At 42.5% G+C, this 26,494-nt stretch overlaps 1 protein-coding gene across 2 annotated transcripts in view; it reads left to right on the top strand.

Moving 5' to 3' along the window:
• UBE3C (ubiquitin protein ligase E3C) overlaps window positions 1–26,494 on the top strand; it is a 117,722-nt gene that overhangs the window by 13,984 nt on the left and 77,244 nt on the right. For both annotated transcript variants that reach the window (XM_030854353.2, XM_030854352.2), the window contains exons 2-6: window positions 9,975–10,028; window positions 13,329–13,403; window positions 14,265–14,411; window positions 18,232–18,347; window positions 25,230–25,387. In XM_030854353.2, the coding sequence (XP_030710213.2) occupies window positions 9,975–10,028; window positions 13,329–13,403; window positions 14,265–14,411; window positions 18,232–18,347; window positions 25,230–25,387 (550 nt within the window). The remainder of the gene's footprint in view (window positions 1–9,974; window positions 10,029–13,328; window positions 13,404–14,264; window positions 14,412–18,231; window positions 18,348–25,229; window positions 25,388–26,494) is intronic.

The raw sequence follows: 26,494 nt of genomic DNA, 5'->3' as shown, positions 1-26,494 counted from the left end.
TTGGATTGGGTTGTTTGTTTTTTTGTTATTGAGCTGCATGAGCTGCTTATAAATTTTGGAGATTAATCCTTTGTCAGTTGCTTCATTTGCAAATATTTTCTCCCATTCTGAGGGTTGTCTTTTGGTCTTGTTTATGGTTTCCTTTGCTGTGCAAAAGCTTTTAAGTTTCATTAGGTCCCATTTGTTTATTTTTATTTCCATTTCTCTAGGGAGTGGGTCGAAAAGAATCTTGCTGTGATTTATGTCATAGAGTGTTCTGCCTATGTTTTCCTCTAAGAGTTTGATAGTTTCTGGCCTTACATTTAGGTCTTTAATCCATTTTGAGCTTATTTTTGTGTATGGTGTTAGGGAGTGATCTAATCTCATACTTTTACATGTACCTGTCCAGTTTTCCCAGCACCACTTATTGAAGAGGCTGTCCTTTCTCCACTGTACATTCCTGCCTCCTTTATCAAAGATAAGGTGACCATATGTGTGTGGGTTTATCTCTGGGCTTTCTATCCTGTTCCATTGATCTATCTTTCTGTTTTTGTGCCAGTACCATACTGTCTTGATTACTGTAGCTTTGTAGTATAGTCTGAAGTCAGGGAGCCTGATTCCTCCAGCTCCATTTTTTGTTCTCAAGATTGCTTTGGCTATTCGGGATCTTTTGTGTTTCCATACAAATTGTGAAATTTTTTGTTCTAGTTCTGTAAAAAATGCCAGTGGTAGTTTGATAGGGATTGCATTGAATCTGTAGATTGCTTTGGGTAGTAGAGTCATTTTCACAATGTTGATTCTTCCAATTCAAGAACATGGTATATCTCTCCATCTATTTGTATCACCTTTAATTTCTTTCATCAATGTCTTATAATTTTCTGCATACAGGTCTTTTGTCTCCTTAGGTAGGTTTATTCCTAGATATTTTATTCTTTTTGTTGCAGTGGTAAATGGGAGTGTTTTCTTGATTTCACTTTCAGATTTTTCATCATTAGTGTATAGGAATGCCAGAGATTTCTGTGCATTAATTTTGTATCCTGCTACTTTACCAAATTCATTGATTAGCTCTAGTAGTTTTCTGGTAGCATCTTTAGGATTCTCTATGTATCGTATCATGTCATCTGCAAACAGCGACAGCTTTACTTCTTTTCCAATTTGGATTCTTTTTATTTCCTTTTCTTATCTGATTGCTGTGGCTAAAACTTCCAAAACTATGTTGAATAAGAGTGGTGAGAGTGGGCAACCTTGTCTTGTTCCTGATCTTAGTGGAAATGCTTTCAGTTTTTCACCATTGAGGACGATGTTGGCTGTGGGTTTGTCATATATGGCCTTTATTATTTTGAGGAAAGTTCCCTCTATGCCTACTTTCTGGAGGGTTTTTATCATAAATGGGTGTTGAATTTTGTCAAAAGCTTTCTCTGCATCTATTGAGATGATCATATGGTTTTTCTCCTTCAATTTGTTAATATGGTATATCATGTTGATTGATTTGTGTATATTGAAGAATCCTTGCATTCCTGGAATAAACCCCACTTGATCATGGTGTATGATCCTTTTAATGTGCTGTTGGATTCTGTTTGCTAGTATTTTGTTGAGGATTTTTGCATCTATGTTCATCAGTGATATTGGCCTGTAGTTTTCTTTCTTTGTGACATCCTTGTGGGGTTTTGGTATCAGGGTGATGGTGGCCTCATAGAATGAGTTTGGGAGTGTTCCTCCCTCTGCTATATTTTGGAAGAGTTTGAGAAGGATAGGTGTTAGCTCTTCTCTAAATGTTTGATAGAATTCGCCTGTGAAGCCATCTGGTCCTGGGCTTTTGTTTACTGGAAGATTTTTAATCACAGTTTCAATTTCAGTGCTTGCAATTGGTCTCTTCATATTTTCTATTTCTTCCTGGTTCATTCTCGGAAGGTTGTGCATTTCTAAGAATTTGTCCATTTCTTTCAGGTTGTCCATTTTATTGGCATATAGTTGCTTGTAGTAATCTCTCATGATCTTTTGTATTTCTGCAGTGTCAGTTGTTACTTCTCCTTTTTCATTTCTATTGATTTGAGTCGTCTTCCTTTTTTTTCTTGATGAGTCTGGCTAATGGTTTATCAATTTTGTTTATCTTCTCAAAGAACAAAGGTTCTTTCTTATAGGTCTATAAAAGAAGGAAAAATCCACAGATCATAGGTTGTGCATTATTTACAAATAAAACGTTTGGTAACTTTTAACATTTTAATTAACTCAAAGTATTTTACTTGAATATTCTTCAAATTGTGTAAAACTATTAGTATTGTGTTAGTGCATGAGAGTGGGAAAATATACTAACTTGAAACAGATGTGAAACTGATTGTTCTATTTACATTGGTAAATGGAGTAAATTGCTAGTGGAAAATAATCCAAATATTTTGGAAACAAAGGAAATCTCACAGTTTTTAAAAAATCAAGGTATTAATAAACATGCTAAACTTATTTTTATAAGTGGTTAGCAGTCAATTTGAGCATTTGATTTTATGGAAATTGTCATGTTATGTACATTTACTTTGACCTATACTCAAATTTTTGACCATAAATTTTTTTTTGATTCTGATGGTTAATGAAATTAATTTAAACTACATATGGCTTACTTTTTAAAAAACTTCATTTTGTTCGCACTAAATTCATTTGCATGAAGAAAGCATTTTCCTCCCTTTAAAAAACATCTTTGTTAATGGTATTTGTGAAGTTTGGCCATATTTAATTTTCAGAGTAGATAAGATAATGTGCCGAAGGCTCAAAGATCAAATAGAGAAGTTTGCTGTAATTTACTGTTGTTTACATATTGATGAATAGGGTTAGTGTCACAGCTGTGGAGGTGAGAGATTAGCATTGAAAGCAACAGGTTTGCTATAGGAACAATAGGTTTAGTCATTCCAAAAACAGTTGATTCAGTGTACTTTATGAAACCGGTATATAACTGGGCTGGGAAACCCTAACTTGTCTAGGCCTGTAGACTCTAAAAGGTAAAAGCTATTTTCAATTATAATAAATTGAAACCAAAAATTTGTTAAGAATGAAAATCTAATTGTGCGTTTTACTGGTACCCTGTTGTTCTCTTCCTCCCAGCCACTTAATGAATGACTTATTCTTGGCTTTGTTGAGCTGTTTTTAAAAACTTACATTCTGGAGTAGCTTCGTTGGTATCTTATTCTAAAAAAGTGAGAAAGTATTACACGTACTTGGATAATAATTCAAGCAGTAGAAAATAAAGATTCAAATAAAATGAACATCTCCCTGCCTTTCACCCCACTGCTCACTCCCCCAGTCCCTGATCCTTGTAATGAGTCTGTGTTCCCAGGTGCTTCCCTGTCCTCTCAGAGCTGTTTTCCGCGCGTGGAATCACTGAGATGTGCACTCTTCTCTTGTTTGAACACACGCTAGAGAGGGCGTTGAATAGACTGCTGTGCTTCTCCCTCCAGCACTACGTCTGGGCATAGTTCCAGATCAGTACAAATAGATCTACTGCATTTTTCAAAAAGCTGTGTATGGGCTTCCCTGGTGGAGTAGTGGTTAAGAACCTGCCTGCCAACGCAGGGGATATGGGTTCGAGCCCTGGTCCAGGAAGATCCCACATAGTGCAGAGCAACTAAGCCCGTGCACCACAACTACTGAGCCTGCGCTCTAGAGCCCACGTGCCACAACTACTGAAACCCATGTGCCACAACTACTGAGCCCATGTGCCACAACTACTGAAGCCCTTGTGCCTAGAGCCCGTGCTCCACAACAAGAGAAGCCACCGCAGTAAGAAGCCCATGCACTGCAACCAAGAGTAGCTCCCACTCGCTGCAACTAGAGAAAGCCCGCGTGCAGCAACAAAGACCCAGTGCAGCCAAAAATAAATAAATTAAATAAATTTAAAAAAAAAAGCTATGTACAATACTCCATGTAATGAGGGTTCTGTTAAGTTATTTAGCTGTCATGTATTTTAATGGCCATTTAGGTTGTTCTCAGCTTTTTTGCTAATTTAAACAGCACTGTGGTGCATATACTTGTATATGTGCCAATAATATTTGTAGGTTAAATTTCTAGCAGTGCTAGGTCAAAGGCTATTCTTATAGATATTTCCAAATTGCCCTCTAGGGAGATCATATCAGTGTAAGAAAGTGGCTGCTGTCCATCTTCATCTCAGTGTTATCTGAGGTTTAAAGTTTGCCAGTTAGATGGGTTAAAAAGCCTGTCATTGTGTTTTTATTGCATTTTTTCCTAAAAATGAGTAAAGATGAAGTTCTTATGTTTAAAATATATTTTTGTTTATTTCCCTATGTACTGTTTATAGCTTTTGCTAATTTTTCTATTTGTTGATCTTCTATTTTAAAAATAAATTTATTTATTTATTAACTTATTTTTGACTGTGTTGGGTCTTCGTTGCTGTGTGCAGGCTTCCTCTGGTTGCGGCGAGCAGGAGCTACTCTTCGTTGCGGTGCGTGGGGTCCTCATTGCAGTGGCTTCTCTTGTTGCGGAGCGTGGGCTCTAAGGCGTGTGGGCTTCAGTAGTTGTGACTCATGGGCTCTCTAGTTGAGGCATGCAGGAAGTTTATCATTCTTAAATAAGTTAATAGACTTAATGTGTAGTGTGATATTTCTTTCTTAAAAAAGTCTTCCTCCACACCGAGATTTTAAAAACAATCCCCACATTATTTTCACGTATTTTTATTGTGCTGTATCTGTGTATAAATCTCAGGTCCATCAGGAATCTATTCTGATGTGAAGACTTAGGGATACAATGTCATTTATTTAGGCTACTCAGTTGTTGTGACACTGTTTATTGAATAATACATTTTTCTCTGCAAATTTGAAATGCCTACTTTATCAGCGGCTGAATCTCCTTGTTTGTTTATGTCTCCCCAGAGACCCTCTGACAGTGACCTGTCTGCTCCTGCTTTAGCCTTATTAGTGTAGGTCAGTGTTTGTCCCAGAGTATGGAGTGGGATGATTCCGGTGGTACGTGAGAGAACATTTAAAAACATGGTAATTTTTTTTTAACTTTTTTTAACAAATTTTTTTTTTAGTGGTTTGAGAGACGGCAGTTTTATTTATTTGTTTGTTGTTTATTTATGGCTGCGTTGGGTCTTCCTTGCTGCGCACGGGCTTTCTCTAGTTGCCATGAGGGGGGGCTACTCTTTGTTGCGCCGTGTGTGGGCTTCTCATTGTGGAGCTCTAGGTGCGAGGGCTTCAGTAGTTGTGGCATGCAGGCTCAGTAGTTGTGGCCCATGGGCTCTAGGGCGCAGGCTCAGTAGCTGTGGTTCACGGGCTTAGTTGCTCCGCACCATGTGGGATCTTCCCGGACCAGGGCTTGAACCCGTGTCCCCTGCATTGGCAGGCGGATTTTTAACCACTGCGCCACCAGCTAAGTCCCATAGTAGTATTTATTTCAACACCCAATAGAAAAATCGAGCTAGGACATCGAGTCTGTGGCTTCCCTGGAGTGCTTGTTCTTTTTTATTATTTATTTTCTTTTGGCTGCGTTGGGTCTTTGCTGCTGCTTGCGGGCTTTCTCTAGTTACGGCGAGAGGGGTCTCCTCTTCATTGCGGTGTGTGGGCTTCTCATTGCAGTGGCTTCTCTTGTTGCGGAGCACGGACTCTAGGAGCGCGGGCTTCAGTAGTTGTGGCACCTGGGCTCTAGAGCGCAGGCTCAGTAGTTGTGGTGCACGGGCTTACTTGCTCCGCGGCACGTGGGATCTTCCTAGACCAGGGCTCGAACCCGTGTCCCCTGCATTGGCAGGCGGATTCTTAACCGCTGCGCCACCAGGGAAGCCCTGGAGTGCTTGTTCTGATGAGGCAGGCGTGGGCGCCAGGGATGGACTGCTTCTCTAGCCCTGGTCCACACGGCTAGGGTGAGTTCCTGGATGCTGACTCCCATTGTGCACTGTGGTGGGTTTGTTGTTTTGCTCTTTTAGCAGCCTGGTGAAATTTCACTTTGAGAAATTAATAGTTATTTACTGGTTCGAGCCATGTGTAGGCACTCAGAATTGCGAGTTAGGATCAGGCCTATGCCTTTATTTTTCCCACCTGACTGCTGGGCCTGACATACTTTGATCATTCATTACTGCTGTTTTAAGGGATGGGGTTTGTTTTGTTTTCATATTTTCTGCTCTTCTTCAGAGTAACCACAGCCCGACTGGTCCTGTGGGGCGTAACCTGCTGAAGAGTGACCTTCCATGGCATTTGGTGGCCACATCTTTGAGGATGGTGCCCGTGTGGCCTCCAGGATTCTGACTAGTGCAGATACAGTCGTTTTCTGCATGTTGAGCCCCGTGTGCTGGGTTCCCGTCTGTGAACGTGAACTCACCTGTTCATTGTGGGGAGGCATAGGAGTTGAGGTCATCTTCTCTTCATGGAAGAGAAGACATTTAAGCTGAGTCTCACCTAAGGCGAACTGGGGCTTGCCAGGTGTGTGTCAGTGCCAGGAGGGAAGGCCCGGCTGGGGAGGGGTGGGGCGTTTGAGACTTGAGGGTAGTTGGGGGGCATGCCGTGCTGCTGGCGCAAGAGAAAGAGGAGGAGGTGTTTGACCGGAATATTCCTGCGCCAAGGCTGTGTTTGAACTTGACCCCTTAGAACACACTGGTCGTTCTCCAATTACGGTCTCAGATAGGCTACCATGAAGTAGGAAAATGAGACCAGCGTGGTAGGTTTTACATAACTTTGGTTCATGTAAATAATTGAGCATTGAGAAGAGATGGTTCCGTCTAGTGTCCAGTGGTCTTTTAGGAAATGAGTAGAGTAGATATTGCAGTTTTTGTTTGCTTTAAAGGCGTAGCAGCCCCCTGTGCAGGTAGAGGGTGGGAAGCCACCGAAGGAGTTTAAGCTTAAGTCATGGGTGAGTTGCACTCTGAATTTTCAATCCATACTTCTTCCCTGTTCTTTATTACCTGTTGACTGACTTGTCGATCCCAGAGATGTCTCAAGGTCAGTGAACTTTAACTTCGTCGTTCTCTCCCTTCCATCCCATGCTGTCTTGGTATATGGCTCACCTAACCAGAGATGGGGGTCTCCCGTTCCCTCTCAATGCTGGCCTCGAGGTCAGCCCAGCCTCTCCCTCCAGCCCTGCTTCCTGCCCAGCGCCCCCTCTCGTGCCTCTGCTGGGATGCTTTCCATCTTGTCATCCTTCTGAACACAGCCTTCGAAGATTTCTTTCCAATTCACCTTTTCTTCCGAGAGTTCTCTGGGTCGTGGAGGCGGAGTGCCTGTCCTTCTCTGCGCTGCCTCGTCCCCGGTGCCCACCTGTATTGAGGTGTGCACTCCCAGGGGCTGGGCCGCTCCTGCTGACTCTGCTTTATTGCTAGTGTCTAGAATCGTGTCTGGCTCATGGTGGGTGCTCAATTCATTGGCTTCTTCTGCTCCCACCAGACTGTGTGCTCTTTGGGAACAAACGCTTTTATTACTTTTAAAATAGCCAGTGCCTAGCATGACGCAAGAGTTAGCCAATATTTGTTGAGAATAAATTCCTGTCCTGTGCCTCGTTTGAATGTCTTTTGCACAGAGACGGTCTCTGAGTTGGGGAATATAGGAAGAAGCTCCGGTTCTGATGTGGAATTTGGTTGCTAGCTCAGGTGCTGCATATGATAGGGTACATAATTAATAGACAGCGATTAAGTGCTCTGTCACACTTTTCCTTCTGTGCTGAACGGGCTTTTTGTGGCCACCTCTGGGTCCCAGGCCTTTGCGATTGCTCACTGCGCCTTTCCTGGGCACTCGGGGCCCTTTGTCGCTCACCCCCTGCTGCTCCCCGTGCCTCTGAACTCGTGGCACATTTGGGTGACCCCAGTTTTTTTCTGTGGCCTCTGCTCCCCACCAGCGTCCTTTCCGATATATCTTAGGGAGCGTGAGTGCTCTTTGAAAGACGTTCACATCATTTTAAGCTACAGTTGAAGTCATGTATAAGGGTTTCCGTATGTGTGTCCAGGACTTCGGATTTGCCTGCTGTGCTTATTTTATAATTTTTGAAATGAGCTGTTTTAAGTAGGAAACTTTACAGCTCCCGAGCACAGGTAAGAGAAGTGACCTTCCATTTATATGGTGTCCTCTGTCCAAGGATTTTAATCTATAGGTCGTCAAAGGGTAAGGATGTTCATCCTCAACATTCAGCATTGCCTCTGGTGCGTTCATAGCCATCTCATAGCGTATGCTTCAGATTTAAAGTATTCACTGAGAATCCAGTTATGCTTCTTGATAATTGGTACCTATTTTGATTTTTAAAGTACTTCGTCCTCTGTGCTGTGTTGCAGGTATTCAGAAGTGCTTTTCAGCTGTTATGGTTACTCCTTTTAGACTCCTTTGCTGTACTTAAAGGAGATGTTCATTCGTTCATTTTGTAAATATTTCTTAACTCCCTACATGTGGCAGCCATTGAAGCCAATGATAGGGACCTGGTGGTCAGACAGGCCAGGCCCTCAGACCCCAGGGCTTTTACATTGGTGACAGCCAAGCTTATGTGTGAAGTCACTTTGGGGACTGCTTTGCTGGCATGTACCATTGTTTTAAAAGTAAAATGTGGGTTTAATTTCAGACATTAAGTATATTTTCTCATAGTTGTAACAGCATGTATCATTTTAAGAAATCTTAGCTCTTTAACTATAACCAAGTAATGAGCATATATTAAATCTGATTAAATGGAATAGAAGGAAGAGAAACTACAGACATATATTTACCTCCTATTCATAAATAAAGATAATGACCAGAAATATGGCTGTATTTTTATCTAGAAGCTTTCCATAATTCTGAGCACTTTTTTTTTTTTTTTTTGCGTTACGTGGGCCTTTCACTGCTGTGGCCTCTCGCATTGTGGAGCACAGGCTCCGGATGCGCAGGCTCAGCGGCCATGGCTCACGGGCCCAGCCGCTTCGCGGCATCTGGGATCCTCCCGGACCGGGGCACGAAGCCGTGTCCCCTGCATCGGCAGGCGGACTCTCAACCACTGCGCCACCAGGGAAGCCCTCTGAGCACTCTTTACTTTAGATTTTTCCATTGCTCCTCATCCTTTTAATTAATCAGTTAAAAACAAAATACTTTTCTGACCTTTGACATGTGATAGATAAAGACTTTTTATTTGAGTTCAAGAAATGAAATTCTCTGTAATGGAAAATATCTGGAGGATTTATGTCTTTGGCTGAAAATTTTGTCAGAAACTTTTCTCTCTACACGTTATGTATTCCCTTCACATATCAAAGTATTATTTTAAATTGTCTTCATTACTTTCTGACTCTATTCTGATGAGTTGTATGTTTGTGTTAAGAAATTTAGGTTTATTAGTTTTTCTAATTATTTATATGTTGATGTCTTAGGCCTTTAATTTTATTTTGGATTAAATTTACAAAAATAAAATGCCCATACAGTATAGACTGGAATGGTTCTGGGGCGGGAGGAGGGTGGTCTGTAAGTATTTTTATTTTATTTGAAATGTTTAACTTTCCCATTTGTCATTTCACTTCCTTCTACATATCAAGTAATTTTATTCGAAATATAGTTTTACTTATGATGAAAAGAATTTTTAAAATTTTGATAACAATAAAAGATTGATTTTTTTCACTGAAATTTTTGAGATAATTGTCGACTCCCATGCAGCTGTTAGAAATGATCCAGAAAGGTCTGTTGTTTGCATTGCCTAATTTCCCCTGGGGGTTGTATTTTGCAGAGCTGTAGTATGTGCTCGCAAGCAGGATATTGACCTTGATACAGTGCCCTGATCCTTACTCAGGTCTCCCCGGTTTTACCTGAACTAATGTGTGTGTAAGGAAATCAGATTTTATTCTTAGAAAACAACTGAAATACTACAATTAGATCTGTGCCCCCGGGGTGGGGGTGGGGGTGAGGGAACCGTTTAGCCTGTTGTGCCTCAGATTTCTTACGAAGTCAGACGGTTTGATTGGATGATCTCTAGAATCCTTTGGGTCACAACATTCTATAATTTTTGTATGAGAGTATTTTAGAGTTTGAAATTATAACCTTTATCTTTTCTCTCTTTTTTGTGTTTAGGAAGAAAAGGCCTCTCTTTTACATCGTACTCAGGAAGAAAGAAGAAAGAGGGAGGTAAGAACAGCTTTGTAATAGTCCCTGTAGATAAACGTTTTCCATGGCATCTAAATAAGTCTTGGTTTTCCTGTTTTATATATTAGATACATGTATGTTATATGTGACATGACTTAAGTATTTATATGCATGTTAAATTTCAGAAACATTTCTGGATTTGTTGGATTTTATGGTAGGTCATCTATTCTGGAACCAATGTAGGAAAGGTGGACTAAAAGAGCAGTTTCCAGAATAGAGGGAGAAAATAGGCTTTCAGTTCACTTACTTGCTTACGATACGGCTTCCAGAAGGTGTAGAAAGTCTTCGTGTATAGTGTTCATGTTTTGTCAAGCAAAAGGAGAAAACTCTCTGTCAAGGCAAGTTATCTTAACTATTTGTGAAGAAGCTGAATAAATGAAAGGAGCTATAGTGACATTTGGCATTTTAGTCTTTATTTTACATTTTATCTTTCGGAGGTAATTTCTTAAAATGGCTTTACTTTGTTGATTAATCAGCAATTGTGGTGTCCTATGGCCTGCTTTTCTAGGTCATTTTTTGTTTTGTTTTTTAATAATTCATCCATTCCTTTAACAAATATAAATTGAGAGCTTGCTATGTTCCAGGTACTTTTCTGCTGGCTGGGTATATAGACAGGGAATGAAACAGTGTGTCTGCTGCTGGGCGGTGGAGCACAGGTGTTCCCCAGGATCCGGAGGTGGGGACTTGGAAGGTCGGCTTTGGGTGTAGGGTGTGAGGGAAGGTGTCCCTGAGCTGGTGAGAGCCCAGCGGATTTCCGAAGGATGGAAAAGAAAAGCTGTGGAAAGCTGGAAGAAGGGCATTCTTGGTCAAGGGAACAGCAGACGCACAGACGCTCAGGCAGGGCTTCTTAACCTTCGCATTTCTGACATTGTGGCCAGGTCATTCCTTGTCGTGGGGACTGTCCTGCACACTGCAGGGTGCTTAGCAGCGTCCCTGGCCTCTCCTAGATGCCGGAACACTCCCTACCCCTGCTGAGACAGCCACGATGTCTCCAGAAGTTACCGAACGTTCCCTCGGCGGGAGTTGCCCTTACTTGCAAACCACTGCTCAAACAGGAGAACTGTGTATTGGTTGGTGTATTTTATCTTTTCTGGAAAATTCTCAATCAGCCACCTCTCCCAGTTGTGTCCCTGCTCCATCCTCGCTCTCCTCCTCCTCTTGGACTCACATGACAGAGGTGTTCGACCTTTGCATTATGTCCCATGTGTCTCCTGTACTCTTTTCGGTATATTTATTCTTTTGAATACCTATGCTTTGGTTTGGCTATTTTCTTTTGTTCTAACTTCTGATTTACAAATTATCTCTTTTAGTGATGTCTGATTGTTAAGTACATCCATTGAGTTCTGAATTTCAGTTTCTATTTGCGTTCTAGAATTTTCTTTGATTCTTTTATTTCCCAGTTCTCTCATCTTTTCATTTCTTGCACGTAACTGTAGATTTTTAAAGATAATGTTTCCTCTCCAGTGTTTGGAATTCCTGTGGGTTCATTTTTATTGTTTGTCCTCTTGATTTTAAATTCTTGTCTTTGCCTCGTTATTTTGGTTGAATACCGGACATTGTATGTTCCAAACTGAAGCGATATCTTCAGGCTTAGAATATGGCCTCTTCTTTTTGGAGAGTGTTGCATTTGCTTCCGGCAGGCAGTGGGCGAGGGATGAATCCCCTTTAAAACAGGGATGAGCTAATGTGAAGCTGGCCTCCAGGCCTCGTGAGGAGTCACTCACCTGTCCTCAGCGCACCTGCCAGAGAGCGGGAGTGCTCCTGAGACTTCCCCAGCAGACAGCTGAATGAGTAAAAATAAGTGTTTTGAAAATGCATGGGATGTTATATGAGTGTTTAATTAAGTGCTGTTAGAGTCATCATAGTTATGAATAGATTCCCAAACTAGGTTTAAGCTCAAGGATTCCCTTGTAACCATTTGAAGCTCAGAAAGTACACTTTTGTGACCTGATGGTATGTTCTCTAATCCCAAGATTGCGTGAATGTGTATGTGCCTTTCAAGCCTGGTAGGTGGCATTCATAGAAGATGTGAAACATTGTCATGTGATAAGACAGTACAGATTTTCGTGTCACACCTGAGTTTGCTCTCTGACTCATATCTTTTGGCATCACTTAATCTTTATGGAAGTCTCGGTTTCTGTGTCTTTAAAACAGGAGTAATGCTCACCTGTAAGGTTATTGTATGAATGCATGTGAAGTGTCTCTCTTAGGGCTGGCACATAGTAGGCTCTCAAACACTGTTAGCTGCAGTGGTTATAATGATGATGAAGAATATCTATTTTTGCTGGGTCACTGAAAGTTTGTTTTTTTTTTTTTAACATCTTTATTGGAGTATAATTTCTCTACAATGTTGTGTTAGTTTCTGCTTTATAACAAAGTGAATCAGCCAAACATATACATATATCCCCATATCTCCGCCCTCTTGCATTTCCCTCCCACCCTCCCTATCCTGAAAGTTTTAAAGACAGAGTCGAGTTGATAAAAATTGGAGTTTTCTGCTTGGAAACAAAGTGACCTTTAAAATAGGTGCTTCTGTTGTCTGTATTTTTTTTAAATACTTAAAACAAAAACTTTTAAAAAAAGAAGTCTTTCTATGCTGGTAGAATTGTAAAATAATGTAGCTGTTTTGGAAAACAGTCCAGCAGTTCCTCAGATGTTAATTCCATGCCTAGATATACACCCATGAGAAGTGAAAACCTCTGTCCCTGCAAAAGCTGGCACATGGATGCCCACAGCAGCATTATCCATAATGGCCCAAAGTGGAAAGAGCTCAAATGCCCGTCCGTTAATAAGTGGGTAAACAAAATGAGACATCCGTATTGTGGAACAGCCATAAAAAGGAGTGACGCACTGATACATGGTACAGCGTGGATGAAGCTTGAAAACATCATGCCAAGTGAAAAGAGTCAGACACAAAAGGCCACATATTATGATTCCATTGTACATCATGTCCAGAATAGGCAGTTCCATGTAGACAGAAAATTGGTTAGTGATTGCCAGCAGTGGGGGGTCGGGGTGGGAGGACAGAGAATGAGGGATGACTGGGTAAAACCCCTGGGTACGGGGGCTTTATTGGGGATGGGTGATGAAAATGTTCCAAAATTAGACAGTGGTGATGATTGCACAACTTTGAGTATATTAAAAATTGGTGAATGGTACACTTAAAAGAGTGAATTTTGTGGTACGTGAATTATGTAGCTGTTTTTTTTTTTTGCGTCTGAACTAGTATTTGTCATTTTCACTGATCCTGACCCATTGTTCCCTCCTCCCTGCATTATTCAGGAAGAAAGACGAAGATTGAAAAATGCAATAATTATCCAGTCATTTATTCGAGGCTATAGAGACAGAAAACAGCAAGTAAGTTTGTTTTTAAACTGAGAAGGAATTAGAAAGGTATGAGAGAGCTTATTTTATTTTATTTATTTTTATTTTTTAATAGATTGATTGATTGATTGATTGATTGGCTGCGTTGGATCTTCCATTGCTGTGCGTGGGCTTTCTCTAGTTGCCGCGAGCGGGGGGCTACTCTTTGTTGCGGTGCAAGGGCTTCTCGTTGCGGTGGCTTCTCTTGTTGCGGAGCACAGGCTCTAGGCGCACAGGCTTCAGTAGTTGTGGCACGTGGGCTCAGTAATTGTGGCTTGCAGGCTCTAGAGCGCAGGCTCAGTAGTTGTGGCCCATGGGCTTAGTTGCACCGCGGCATGTGGGATCTTCCCGGACCAGGGTTCGAACTCTTGTCCCCTGCGTTGGCAGGCGGATTCTTAACCACTGCGCCACCAGGGAAGCCCTGAGAGCTTATTTTAAATATGGCCTTGGATTCTTAGAAGTGGAATTCATTTTGTATGTGTTTTTGTGTGTACTTGTTTAATGAAAGTTAATGTGGATAATAGTATTTTCCCCAATAGTTAATTGTATTAGTTTATATAAAGATTTATAGACAGATGAGTTTTTTGGTGATTTTTAAATTATTAAATGCAAACATAGGCCAAACCACGGCTAAAGCTCACAGTAGAAGGAGGTGATGGAAGACTCCTGCATAGGGCGTTCATGGCTCTGTCACTACATTCCAGGCTTTTCGGGTTTCATTAACCGTTTACCAATGATAACTTCTCAGTAACGGAATCTTAATTGTCCGTTTCCACTACTCCAGTTTAAACACTGAGTGACCATTTAGACCATGCGATCATGTGATCCTGTCTTTATGTCTTGTTTTGTTTTCAGTATTCCATCCAGAGGAGTGCATTTGATCGCCGGGCCGGCTTGTCCCAGTCCGGTGGCGCTTTCTCCATCGCCAGTGGCCCCACCCTCACCCTTTTGGTGAGGCAGCTTCTGTTTTTTTACAAACAGAATGAAGACTCAAAACGCTTGGTGAGTGTTGGCTACATTTTCACTAACCCTTGTTAACGTGTTTTCCAGCTTTTGGTTTAATGGGATCAGAAACCCCTCCAGCGTGTCTCACCCTTGTGACTTCCTCAGCCAGCGGTGATAGGTCGTCTTGGTGATAATGTTTACCTCTTAAAAATCGATACAGATTTTCAGTAGGCTTTTTCATGTTTTCGTTAGGGCAAGTTTCGCATATAAGAAACAGTAGGCTCCTCTGTTGTGCTGCCCCATTGCCCAGGCCGCACGGGCAGCACCTTGGCTTGCACAGAACCCCCACCCTGTGCCTGCATCCCTGGGACGTGCATCCTCAGCGTCATAGCCTGTTTGTTACCTGTAAATACTGGAATGTAAATCTCGGAACTCCAGGGCCTCTCTCTTGAAACATCTAAAATATAATTGTGTGACTCAAAAAACGTTCTAGGTTTTGATGTTATCAGTGATGAGGACCGGTGTGTGTTAACGGAGGAGATACGTGGGTGAATCATCTTTATAAAGTGGAACTTGTTACTGTGTCCACTTTCCCAGGAAATACTGAGATTCATTAGGTTAAATATGTATTTATTCTTAGACATCCTCATTTACCTGGATTAAAAATTTCTAATTAAAACATGGGTATACAGTGAAAAGTAAGTCTTCCATGCTCCAACCGTACGTACTAGAAGGATCCTTGTGTGGACTGTAAGTACAGAAGACATAGGAATACTTTATCGCTTATCTGGTGTTTGGCTTTAACACCCATCGTTGCTTCCTGTATTGAGCTGGGCTGGACCGTGGGAAGAACTTTCCATAAATCTTTAGAGGCAGTAAAGATGGCTTTCCTTAAATGCAGGCTCTTTTTGAAATTAATTAATTAATTAATTAATTTTATTTATTTTGGCTACATTGGGTCTTCGTTGCTGGGCACAGGCTTTCTCTAGTTGCGGCGAGCAGGGGCTACTCTTCGTTGTGGTGCATGGGCTTCTCATTGCGGTGGCTTCTCTTGTTGCGGAGCACGGGCTCTAGGCGCACGGGCTTCAGTAGTTGTGGCACTTGGGCTCAGGAGTTGTGGCGTGCGGGCTCTAGAGCGCGGGCTCAGTAGTCGTGGCACACGGGCTTAGTTGCTCCGCAGCATGTGGGATCTTCCCGGACCAGGGCTCGAGCCCGTGTCCCCTAAAGGCAGGCTCTTTCTAGGCTTTCTATCTGAAGCCTGTGAGAAGAAGAATGAGAAACGTACAGCAGCAGGTCATCTGGCTCTCTTTCTGGAGCAGTCTGTTCCTTCCTCATGTACTCTGACCTTGCAGATTGAAGGTCAGACGTGGAGCACAGCCACGTGGCGGTCAGAAGGGCCGTCAGTCCTCTGTCTCTCCAGAGCACCCTTCCCTTTGGAGAACTGCTTCTGCCCCACTCTGAGGTCTGGTCAGTGGTTCCTGCATGCTTTCTGGACGTGGCGCAGCCGCCCAGTCCTCCAGGCCCTGTGTAGGATTAGAATTAACCAGGTCCTCAAACCTGGTTTATATGAGAAAAGCAAACTGGATTGTTTATTTAGTTTGCACAGAAAAACGCAAGAACAATAAATCAGTCATATGTGGAGGGAAAGTCTCCTGCCCATCTTCAAGGACCCTAATTCCTACTTTAAGAGCAGGCGTGATGCCACTTTTAATAGTTTTTCTAAGGTGCTCTGTGCAAAAGTGTGCGTATGTGGCTCTCCCTTCCTCACCCACCCCTTATTTTTTATTGTAATGACTGTAAATATGGTCGCTAAAATAGTGTACCGTGATTGTATTTTCTTTTGTGTACAGTTTTCTTGAGTTACTCTAGAGTGAATTGTTGTGTCATTTCTGTTCAATTATCTTTGAGTCTCTTTATGATAAAGTCTTCTTCCACCTCCTGACAGTAAGCTAATTCTCAGTACGGTTTTCCGTGACTAGAGGGTCAGGGCACTGGTGCTCTCTCCCCGCTGAGCTGTTCCTTCTGCGTCCTGGAAACCTGCTGCGCAGTCTGGAGTGGTTGCTCTCCATGCCTGCCGTGTTCCTGGGAAGACCTCCGCTTTGCTTTGCTTCCGTTTCAGTTCCTCTTTCCTGATTCCGTATCTTTTTGCTTTCTTGGTTTACTCCCTTGTTTTATTGATATATAGCCTCAGTTAACTTCCTGAGAAAGGATGGATAAGATGGAAAGTTTTTGAAACTGTACTTATCTGAATTTAGTAAATAACAACAAAAAGTTAGGCAAAGCAGATGTTTAATGTACTTAGAACTTTTGGGATGATATTGGTGCATTTGTCAAGAATGTAAAAAGCAATATCAAAATCCAGTCCACTACAAGGATATATTGTACAGCACAGAGAATATAGCCAATATTTTATAATAACTATAAAGGGAGGGTAACCTTTAAAAATTGTGAATCACTGTGTTGTACACCTGAAGCATGTAATGTTGTACATCAACTATACCTCAATTAAAAAAAAAATACCAGTCCAGAAAGTGTTCAAATAAAGTGCTTTGAGGTTTTTTTTATGTCGTTGAAACGTAATTACTTGATTAATGTATTTACAGCCTTATTCTTGTACTTCCTACAGTTGGCCTTCAGATTTTTATAATGTTCAGTTACTGTACATCCTAGTTTTATTTGTTAATGGGTATTCAGTACAAATTCTAGAATGAACTGCGTGTCACATAGTGCAGAAAACATTTGTATGATACTGGTTCCTGAGAAAATAGGAACAAGTAGCTCCAAATACCTCAAGAAGAAAGATTGTGTGTAGGTAAATTAACATTCGGATTGGGTCTCAGAGTTATTTCCACCCGAGTTAGGACACACTCGAATTTATCATGCAAAACACATGTGTTAGTACTTTAATTGTTTGATAACATTTTATATCAAATAAGTGTTACTCTCAGAGGAGAAACTCTGTAAAAATGACAGGTAAAGAAAAGGTTCTGTGGCACATTTAAGAAGCTGTCTTAATTTTAACGCTTCTAAATGGGTCTCATGAAATGAACAAATAGCAACAAAAATATCGTAGAGGAAGTATAAGAGATGCCTGTTTGGTATTGTGCTTTCAAAATCACTTCCGGTAGCTGTATCCACACTAGAGAGGCCTCCTGGATGGGAGCTCGACAGAAATCTAACTCAGCATTTGCCCACCGCGATGGCCCATCACCGTGTCCGGGACAGCGGGGGTTCTGGTCATCCAGACGCGTCTCTGACCTTTTTTCCCTCCAGCCGTGTGGACGTATAATTGACAAATAAAATTATAAGATACTTCAGGTGCGCACTGCGATGGTTTGTATAAACATTGTGATAGGATTCCTCCTGTCTAGTTAAGTGACACATCTCTCGCCTCACATGCTACACACCTGGCCTTTTATCGGGAATAGTGGGACTGAATGATTGCCTTTTCTACCGAAATTTCATTGAGTTAGGGAAGGAGAGTATCCACAGGAAAGGTGCTGGAAACTCAGAGGAGAAAGGTAAAAAGAAGGAACTGTTATTATGATTGAGATTGTGATTCTCGTATGTTTTTATTGTGGTTTGCTGAGTTTTGCAAATGAACTTTCTGCTTCACACTTACATGAGTTTTAAGTACTTTTAGTGATAAATGTAGTAATTTAACTCCGTGCCAATGTGCTTTCTTAAGGTGGAAGGTTCAGGACGTGTGTGCTACTACCTAAAACCTGACTTAGAAGATTTACTTCTTCTTAGCATGTTTCGATTATTTTGATTAAGTATTTACCAATTAAGGAAATTTTGGTATGTTTGTAATTAGTAAATAATTAGCTTTTTATGGACTGAGAGTTATAATTGTATGTTTTGCTGTTTCTTTCAGATATGGATGTATCAGAACCTAATTAAATATAGCTCTTTGTTTGTCCAGCAGTTGGATGGATCTGAGAGACTTACGTGCTTATTTCAAATAAAGAGGTTGATGAGCCTCTGTTGCAGGTAAACCCATCGTTGTCAGCAACTTGTGCAACGTGGTGGTCACTTTGTCTAGAGGAATATACCCTTTGGTCTTCAATGTCTGTGACAGTGGTTTTCCCCTTTTTTTCCTTTTTGAGACTGGAATGTTCTATGTATTACAGTTTTCACTCCTGTGATTCTTCTCCCTGTAGAAATTAAAATGTAGGTATAAATACCTTCCAGATGATGTTTTCTTTCAGGTAGGCTCTGGAATTATCTTGTGGGGTATCAGGGGTCCTGGTTGCTAGCGAGTGGATGGGCCACCTGGAAGGACTCCTGCTGTGAGGAGGCGGGCTCCCATTCTCCTAGGGTCGCTACCCTGGGGACAGGCTCTTTAGAGCAGGCCTTTCATCAGGCTCTTGTGATTTATGTGTGGACTTGAAATAAGTCACTTCCATGACTTTGCTGGATTCAGTTTACAAAGCACATTTAGGTGATGTGAGCAGTAGTACCTGAATGAGAAAACAAATTAACATCTTCACTGTTTTTCTCAAAATTGCTGGTGTCTGCACAGTAGCAAACTTTCAAATGATTCTGACCCTTTAATATAATTTCAGCTAATTTTCTGGAAGTTGCATGTAGTAAGGTTTATTTAGGATTGCTATCAGAGCTAGGCCTTGTTAACTGACTTCCAGAATCCTGAGCTGGACTAAAGGTAGAGAAGAACCTTTATGAAGAGAGAGAGTCTGGAAGATCACCAATCCCAAGAAATCTTATTATTTTCAAACCCCTTTTATTTCTTGGAAAAACTTTTACTTTGAAAAACACATTGTACGCATTGATTCGCTGGAGCGGGAGTCAGCAAACGTTTTCTGTAAACACCCAGATGGCATGAAGTGTGGCCTCTCTTACGCATACTGTGTTTTTTCTCACAAGCTTTTAAAGGTGTCAGGAGCACCCTTCACCTGAGAGCCACGCAGCCTGTGGCTGGTTCCGCGCACGGGTTGTAGTTTGTGGACACTTAATGTCCTTTCGAAGGTATTCATTTAGCAAGTAATTTTAATAGATGATAAATCCAAATGTAATTTCTCCTTGTTTTCCCCAACTTTTTGTTTTGGAAAATCTCTAACACCAGTAAAGTTGAAAGAATACCATATATCCTCCACCTAGATTCAAAAGTTACCATTTTGCCACATTTGCTTTTTCTCTCTCTCCACACGTACAGTGTGTTGTTTTTCTAAAGCATGTAAAAGTAAGTTGCAGACATCATGACGCTTCACCCGATTCACTGTGCTTCTCCTAAGAAAGCACACTCTCTGATAACCGTAATGCTATGTTCACATCTAAGAAAATGAATAGTAATTCTCTTAATATCATGTGGTATACACACTCCATATTCACATTTCCCCAGTTATCTCAAAAATACCTTCTCTGTTTTGATGATCCTAGGCTCCATTTGCTTCACTTATTCCTTTGTCTCCTCTCTTTCCTTTAAATTGGCTGTCAGTTCTAGAGGAGAGTTTTTCAACCACACCGTCCTCATGCGTGGGGCTGACCATTCTGTGTCGTGCACGTGGTCCCGCGTGTCGCAGGGGTTTAGCAGGACCCTTGCCCGCACCCGCTTGACCACACGCGTCTCCAGGCACTGACGAGTGTTGCCCCCGTGAGAGCCGCTGACATCGGCTGTGCTTGATTCCGTTTAAGCGTGTTCAACAAGAATGCTTCATAGCAGATAATTGTGAGAGCCCTAGTGCCCCACATGAGACACAGCCCATTCTCAGTGAGGCTGAGTGACAGTAAAAACTCCTCTCTCTATTGTGCAGGTACATTTCCTTCCGTGTCATTAGAGTACCACCTTTCACCCAGTGGTTTGTTTTTGCATTTGATGATCTACGCCTGAATCAGCTGTTACATCCATGGTTTATAAAATGCTAATTTTTCTAATTCTGTTGTTTCTTCAGTGTTTGTTAGTTGGCTTTATTTCTGAAGAAGACCCTGCCTCCTTTTCTCTTTAGTCTCAGTCAGGCCTCGTGTATCTTTAAATGCTGGGTAGAGGGAGCCCTTATCAGAGCCCCATTAGTGTTTTGAAGCGTCTTTGCTTTCTGGGACCACACCGTGTTGGGCCCTATTTAACACCTCCCCTGAAAGCCCCGGGTTGGGGCTGTTTTCTCTAAGGAAGCTGGTTCCTTTAGAGGAGGAATGAAGTTTTAACAAAGTAAAATTAGAATAGAAATCTGTTAGAAACTATTTCACGTGTGTGAAGTTAATAAACCAGTGAATGGTCTTCCCTGCTGCGTGCAGGGCATTGAACTTCAGGTGCTTTGGCAGGTTGCCAGAGGAGGGGGCGTGTGCTTTCTTCCACTCTTTTGGTCTCCGTGGGAATTTAAGATAACTTTTTCAGAGCTAGAAAAGTAGTTTCATGTGGAAGAGATGATGTACCTCATTGTGTATAAAATACGTGAATGAACAGATAACACGGAAGTCGATGGCACCTGAGTTGAGGATGAGTGGAACTCGGGTCAGTACAGTAATGAAGTAGAGGTCAGGAGGCTGGATTCTAGTGCTGCCTCTGTGTCCTGCTAGCTTAGGGCATGACGCAAGTTACTGGATCTCGTTTTCAGCTTCATTCTAAAGTGAGGAATATTGGATGAGACTGGTCCTTCCAGGCCCAGTATTTCAGTGCTCTGCTGGGTGGTTGGACTGATGGGTACACCTCTGCTTAAAAGCAAATGGTCTCCTGGTCACCTCCATCCTTCAGAGCCGTCTTTTTGCCTTTCCTTGGGCACTGGAAGCACCATTGAGGGCTCAGGGCTCTAACGGTGCAGAGGTCATTGTTGGCATCTAGTACAGCTCTCAGAGTACACACTTTCTGTCATTTTTATTTAGTGCTAACACTGTTTGTAAACAGCTGCTTATCAACTTCAGTAAATTTATTTTGAAAATAAAGATAATTTTTTTTAAAAGTAATGAATACTGACATTACTTACATTTTTTCTTATGTGAGCATCCATTAGGAACAGAATTGGGATTGGCTAATCAGTTAATAACTTCGTTGATTAAAAAAGTTTATGGGCTTCCTCCTAAGTGCTTGGCCCAGTTCTCAGCACTGCATGTGACTGTGACAGGCAGAGAAGGGACCTGCTCTCCTGGAGACTGTCTTCTGGGAGACTGAGAATAAGCAAGAATAAGTAACATAGGAACATCTTTATGTGACAGAAATAAACGGTAAATAATGAGGAGGATAAAAGGAGGAAAGGGGGGTTGAAATTTGGGGGTGTAGTTTGACTTTGGAGAGTCTGGCGGGAAGGGTGGCCCTGAGCGGGGAGGATGGACAGCTGTGCAGGGACCAGAGTCTCCCCAGGCTCTGGTGGGGAGGCAGAGGGAGGACCCTCTGGGCACATCCCAGGATCTGGAAGGGACTTGCTTTTTTTTATTTATTTATTTTTGGCTGCATTGGATCTTCTTTGCTGTGCACGCGGGCTTTCTCTAGTTTCGGCGAGCGGGGGTGGGGGGGTACTCTTTGTTGTGGTGCGCGGGCTTCTCGTTGCGGTGGCTTCTCTCATTGTGGAGCACGGGCTCTAGGCGCGCGGGCTTCAGTAGTTGTGGCTCGCGGGCTCTAGAGCACAGGCTCAGCAGTTGTGACGCACGGGCTTAGTTGCTCCGTGGCATGTGGAATCTTCCCGGACCAGGGCTCGAACCTGTGTTCCCTGCATTGGCAGGCGGATTCTTCACCCCTGCACCACCAGGGAAGCCCTGGAAGGTACTTTCTTTAGGACTTGGGCTTTCATGCTGAGAGAGGAGAGAAGCCAAAGGAGAGTTCTGAGCCAAGGGTGACATGACTGGAATTTTCTTTCTTCCCTGACTCTTACAATGTTTTTATTATGAAATTTTCAAACATAAAAGAGTAGAAGAGTGGCACAGTAAGCGGTCATCTGCCTGCCATCCAGTCGACTGTTTTTAACATTGTTGACCACTGTTAACATTTTGCCGAGTCATTTCAAAGTAACATAGTGACTTCCCACTCCCAAAATGCTTCAGTGGCCATCTCCCCAAAGGACACTCCTGCAAACAAGCGTTTCACTAGTACACCTTTAAAAATGGTTGAGAGTAATATTAACTGTCACTAGGAAACCAGTCTAGTTTGACAATCCCAGTAATAGCAGCCCTTGTACTTAGAGATGACTCAGGTTGGTCTAATACTACGTCCATTTTCAAATTTCTCTTGTTTTCAAATTACATTGAATAGCTGTTTTTCTTTCTTTCTTCTTTTTAAAAAATAAACTCTAATTGACCACACATAACCTTGGATGTCTCTTGAATCTTTTCATCTGGAATAGCCCCTGCCACCCTGCATCTCCAATTTATGTTTTTCTAGAACGTTCTCACTAGTGTGCTGCAGAGACGGGGATCCGTAAGAGACAGCAGTGGTCCATTCCAGAAATGATGGTGTCTTGGGCCATGGTGATCGCAGTGGGAGTGTCATGAAGTTGGTTGGAAACTAGAGTGCACAGGATTTACAGACTGGATGTGGGGTTTCAGAAAATAAAGCCAAGGATGCATACCAGCTTTTGGTTTGAGCATTTAGAAGGAGGAAGTCGTTTTAGACACTAAGGAACTTAAACACGCGTGAGATTAAATGAATTGTGTAGAAAGAGAACCAGAGACTGGTCCCTGGGGTCCCCTGACATCAGGATGCTGTGGGGAAGAGGGGGAGCTGGTGATGGAGGAGGAGAGTCCAGGGCCCCGGCATCCAAGTAGGGAAAGCACGGGGGAGGGGGGAGGGGCGGTCAGGAAGTGGCCACCAGCATAAACGGAGTCAGAGAGTTGATCATTGAGTTGGTAATGCTCAGTATTGTTTTCCAGGAAAGGTAAAATCAGGATTCCCTCTCTGTGAACATGTGTCAGTAATTTTATTTAACTGGTTAATTAAGGAGGGAACCGAGATGTTACAACTGATTCAAATAAGGATGTGCCTTAGGGAATTTATATTCTCTGGCAGAAGCCTTTTGCATTGCCAGGAACAGGAATAATTTGTGTCGCTCTGTATGGGAAACATTTGCATTCCTGTCAGTTTTCTACAAGTTAGCTTCTGTCTCTGCGGAGTTGTAGATCAGCCTGGTGGAAGGCGAGGATGGAGGGTAACACAGTGAGCGAGCTGGGCTGGCCACCAGTCTTTTCTGCCCAGTTCACAGTCTGGCGGTTTTCCCCGCCGTAGCACCGTTGGTCATCTTGATGAGAGCAGTGGTGGGGAAGGGCCGGTTGGCTCGGGCTTAAGAGGAATTGTGAATGGTGAAGAGCTCTGCACAGGGGCAGGGACGTGGGCCAGGACTGGGTGAGGCAGTGGGGTCTGGAGACTAAGGTGGGAAACCTGAGAGTGCGCTTCTCCAGGATCCAGGTGGGAGGGGAAATGGGCGCCGGGGAAGGGGTTGCTGGAGCTCGGTGGAATGAGGGCCAGGCGGTGCGGCCCGGGTGGGCACAGACAGTGTTCTTGGGTTTTCAAGAAACAAAGGGCCCACTTCAAAGGTGGAGCACTTTTGAAAAGCAGACACACAATGAACAATAAGCACTTGAAAAGGTACTCAACATCGTAAATAATCACAGATGCAAATTCAGGTCACAGTAAAGTTCAGTAATGCAGCCGTTAGCTTGGCTAAACCTTGAAAAAGGGTTAATACCAAGCGTTACCGGTACGGAGCAGCTGGGACTCTCACTAACTGCCCTTCACACTGGACGGTTTCTTGTCAAGTTAAATACTGTCCGGCTACCATGTGACCCAGTGGTTCCTCACCTAGGAATTTACCCAAGAGAAATGAGACAGGTCCACACACGCTATCCTTGAACGTTCATACAGCTTTATTTATAACGAGAAAAGTCTGGAAACGACTCGTGTCCATCAGCATATGAATGCATGACCAAAACATGGTCTTCCCATGCTGTGGAATGCTACTAGCAGTAAAAGGACCGTGTTTTTAACATGTTGGATGAATCTCAGAAAGATGCCGAGTGAGGAATCTGGACATTAATGTGTACATACCGTACGGTTCCTCGTGTATAGAATAGTAGGAAATGCAGACTAGTCTATGTGACAGAAGAACTGGGTTGGGGGTGGGGGAGTTGGAGGGAGGAAGTTACTAGAGAGGGCCGAGAGGAAGCGGTGGATGGATGTGTTGTGTCCTCATTGTGGGGTAGTGTCGGGGCTCATTGCCTTGCATACTTTAAATGAGTGCAGGTTATCATGTGTAAATTGTGTCTCTGTAAAGCTGATTCTAAGAAAAGAGGGAGGGGGGTTATATGTTTACATATAGCTCTTTGTTGTACAGCAGAAACTAACACATCATTGTAAAGCAATTATACTCCAATAAAGATGTAAAAAAAAAAAGACATTCTCTGTTTTTAAGTAAGACTTAGTTTTGTGACAGCTAAGCCTTCCTTTCTGCCTGTAATTCTCATAGTAAGAAGGGAGTCTTTAGTCAAAATGCTAGATGACTTAGGATCAGAAATATACTAAGTGTTCTTCTTGGGGGCCATTGTGGGCATGGAAAGTCTTGCAGACACTTGTGGAAAGATGCTTATCTGAGTTGTAGTAGATGTAGCTTAGGTCAGTGGATCATACCCTTCCCACATGGCATTGGTGATCTTTGATTTTCCTTGTCTGTTTCTCCCTCTCTGATGGTGCATTTTTCCTCTCTAAACCAGGCGCCATCATTCTATTTGGCACATAATAAGGACTCAAAACAAGTGTCAGTGACACGATGCTTGGTTATTTCCTGTCTGTCTTGGAGTCGCGTCTGTTTTCAGGGATATTGTAGTGCTAGAACAGAACGGCTCGAACACTTACCGTAGCGAAGAGAAGAATTTGACGAAACTTGCGGTGACACTTGCCATCTAGTAAGTATGTGAATACTTTTTTTTTCGTTTTTACAGGTTACTGCAGAACTGTAATGATGACAGTTTGAATGTTGCACTTCCAATGAGAATGCTTGAGGTGTTTTCCTCTGAGAACACCTATCTGCCTGTTTTACAAGATGCTGGCTACGTGGTGTCCGTGATTGAACAAATTTTGCACTACATGATTGAGAATGGTAAGTAGCGGTATTAAGAACGGGGGTGGCGTGGTCGTGAGCAGTCGGCACCAGCCAGGGCCCCTCTGGGGTGGGAAGCGTTGTGTGAGTCACAGATTCTAACGTCTGTCCTCGTCTCTACCCACCCTCAGAATTTGGAAATGTGCCTTATATCTTTACCGCACTTTTCCTGTTGCTTGAAAGTGAAGTAAGTTAGTGTCTGCTGTCGGAAGTTGTTCCAGGTGCTCTGGGCCCGCAGTGCAGGCCTGGCTGCCCTGGCTGAGTGCCGCGGCCCGGGTGGTGGGCACAGTCACGCCGCAAACACAGTGCCACACCGACCCGGGAAGAGCCTGTCCCAGGAATCACAGTAGTTCAGTAGAGGAGAGGAAGGTGCTCAGTTTATTTGAATTTTCTTACTAACTCGGTGACACACGTCTTAAAGTGACTGCATTCTGTCAGGTATAATAACTTAGATCTGAAATTCCTCTGAGAACGTGTTAGTGTTGCCAGCAGAAAGACCATGAAGTGCATATGATTTTTAAAACTTCTATGATAATTAAGTAACATAAAGTAAAAAATTTGATTCCCAGGGAATTCCCTGGTGGCCTAGTGGTTAGGACTCTGTGCTTTCACTGCCGTGGGCCCTGATTCAGTCCCTGGTTGGGGAACTGAGGTCCTACAAGCCGCGTGGTGTGGCCAGCAAGGACAACAACAAAAATCTGACTCCCGGTGTTCTCACAGGTGGAGAAATCAGATGCTGCAGGGCTCCTGGACTTCCGGAGCATTAACGTTAGAATGGGTATGTTATGAGTCGTAAAAGGAGCTATAGGGTGTTCTAGAAAGCAACAGTGACTGATAAAAACATAAATAATCTTGCTTTTGTTTTTTTTTGAAATGGACTAATCTGTTGACTGGTTAAATCTAGCTAATTTAATTCTCAGGATTAAAACTAGAAATTAAATTCTTATACATCCAACCTTACTGTTTGGTTTAGGTTTAAAAAATAAAGAAACCCTACTTAGTTCATTGAAAAATTAGGGAAACTACTGAGTTAATTAAAAGTAAATTGAAATTTGTGGAATTTGATCTTCTAAAAAGCGAATTAATGGGCTTCCCTGGTGGCACAGT

This window comes from Globicephala melas, chromosome 9, assembly GCF_963455315.2.
Source record: "Globicephala melas chromosome 9, mGloMel1.2, whole genome shotgun sequence".
NCBI classification, from domain to species: domain Eukaryota; kingdom Metazoa; phylum Chordata; class Mammalia; order Artiodactyla; family Delphinidae; genus Globicephala; species Globicephala melas.
The sequence above is the reverse complement of the archived record's forward strand: the minus strand, read 5'-3'. Positions and strand labels throughout refer to the sequence as shown.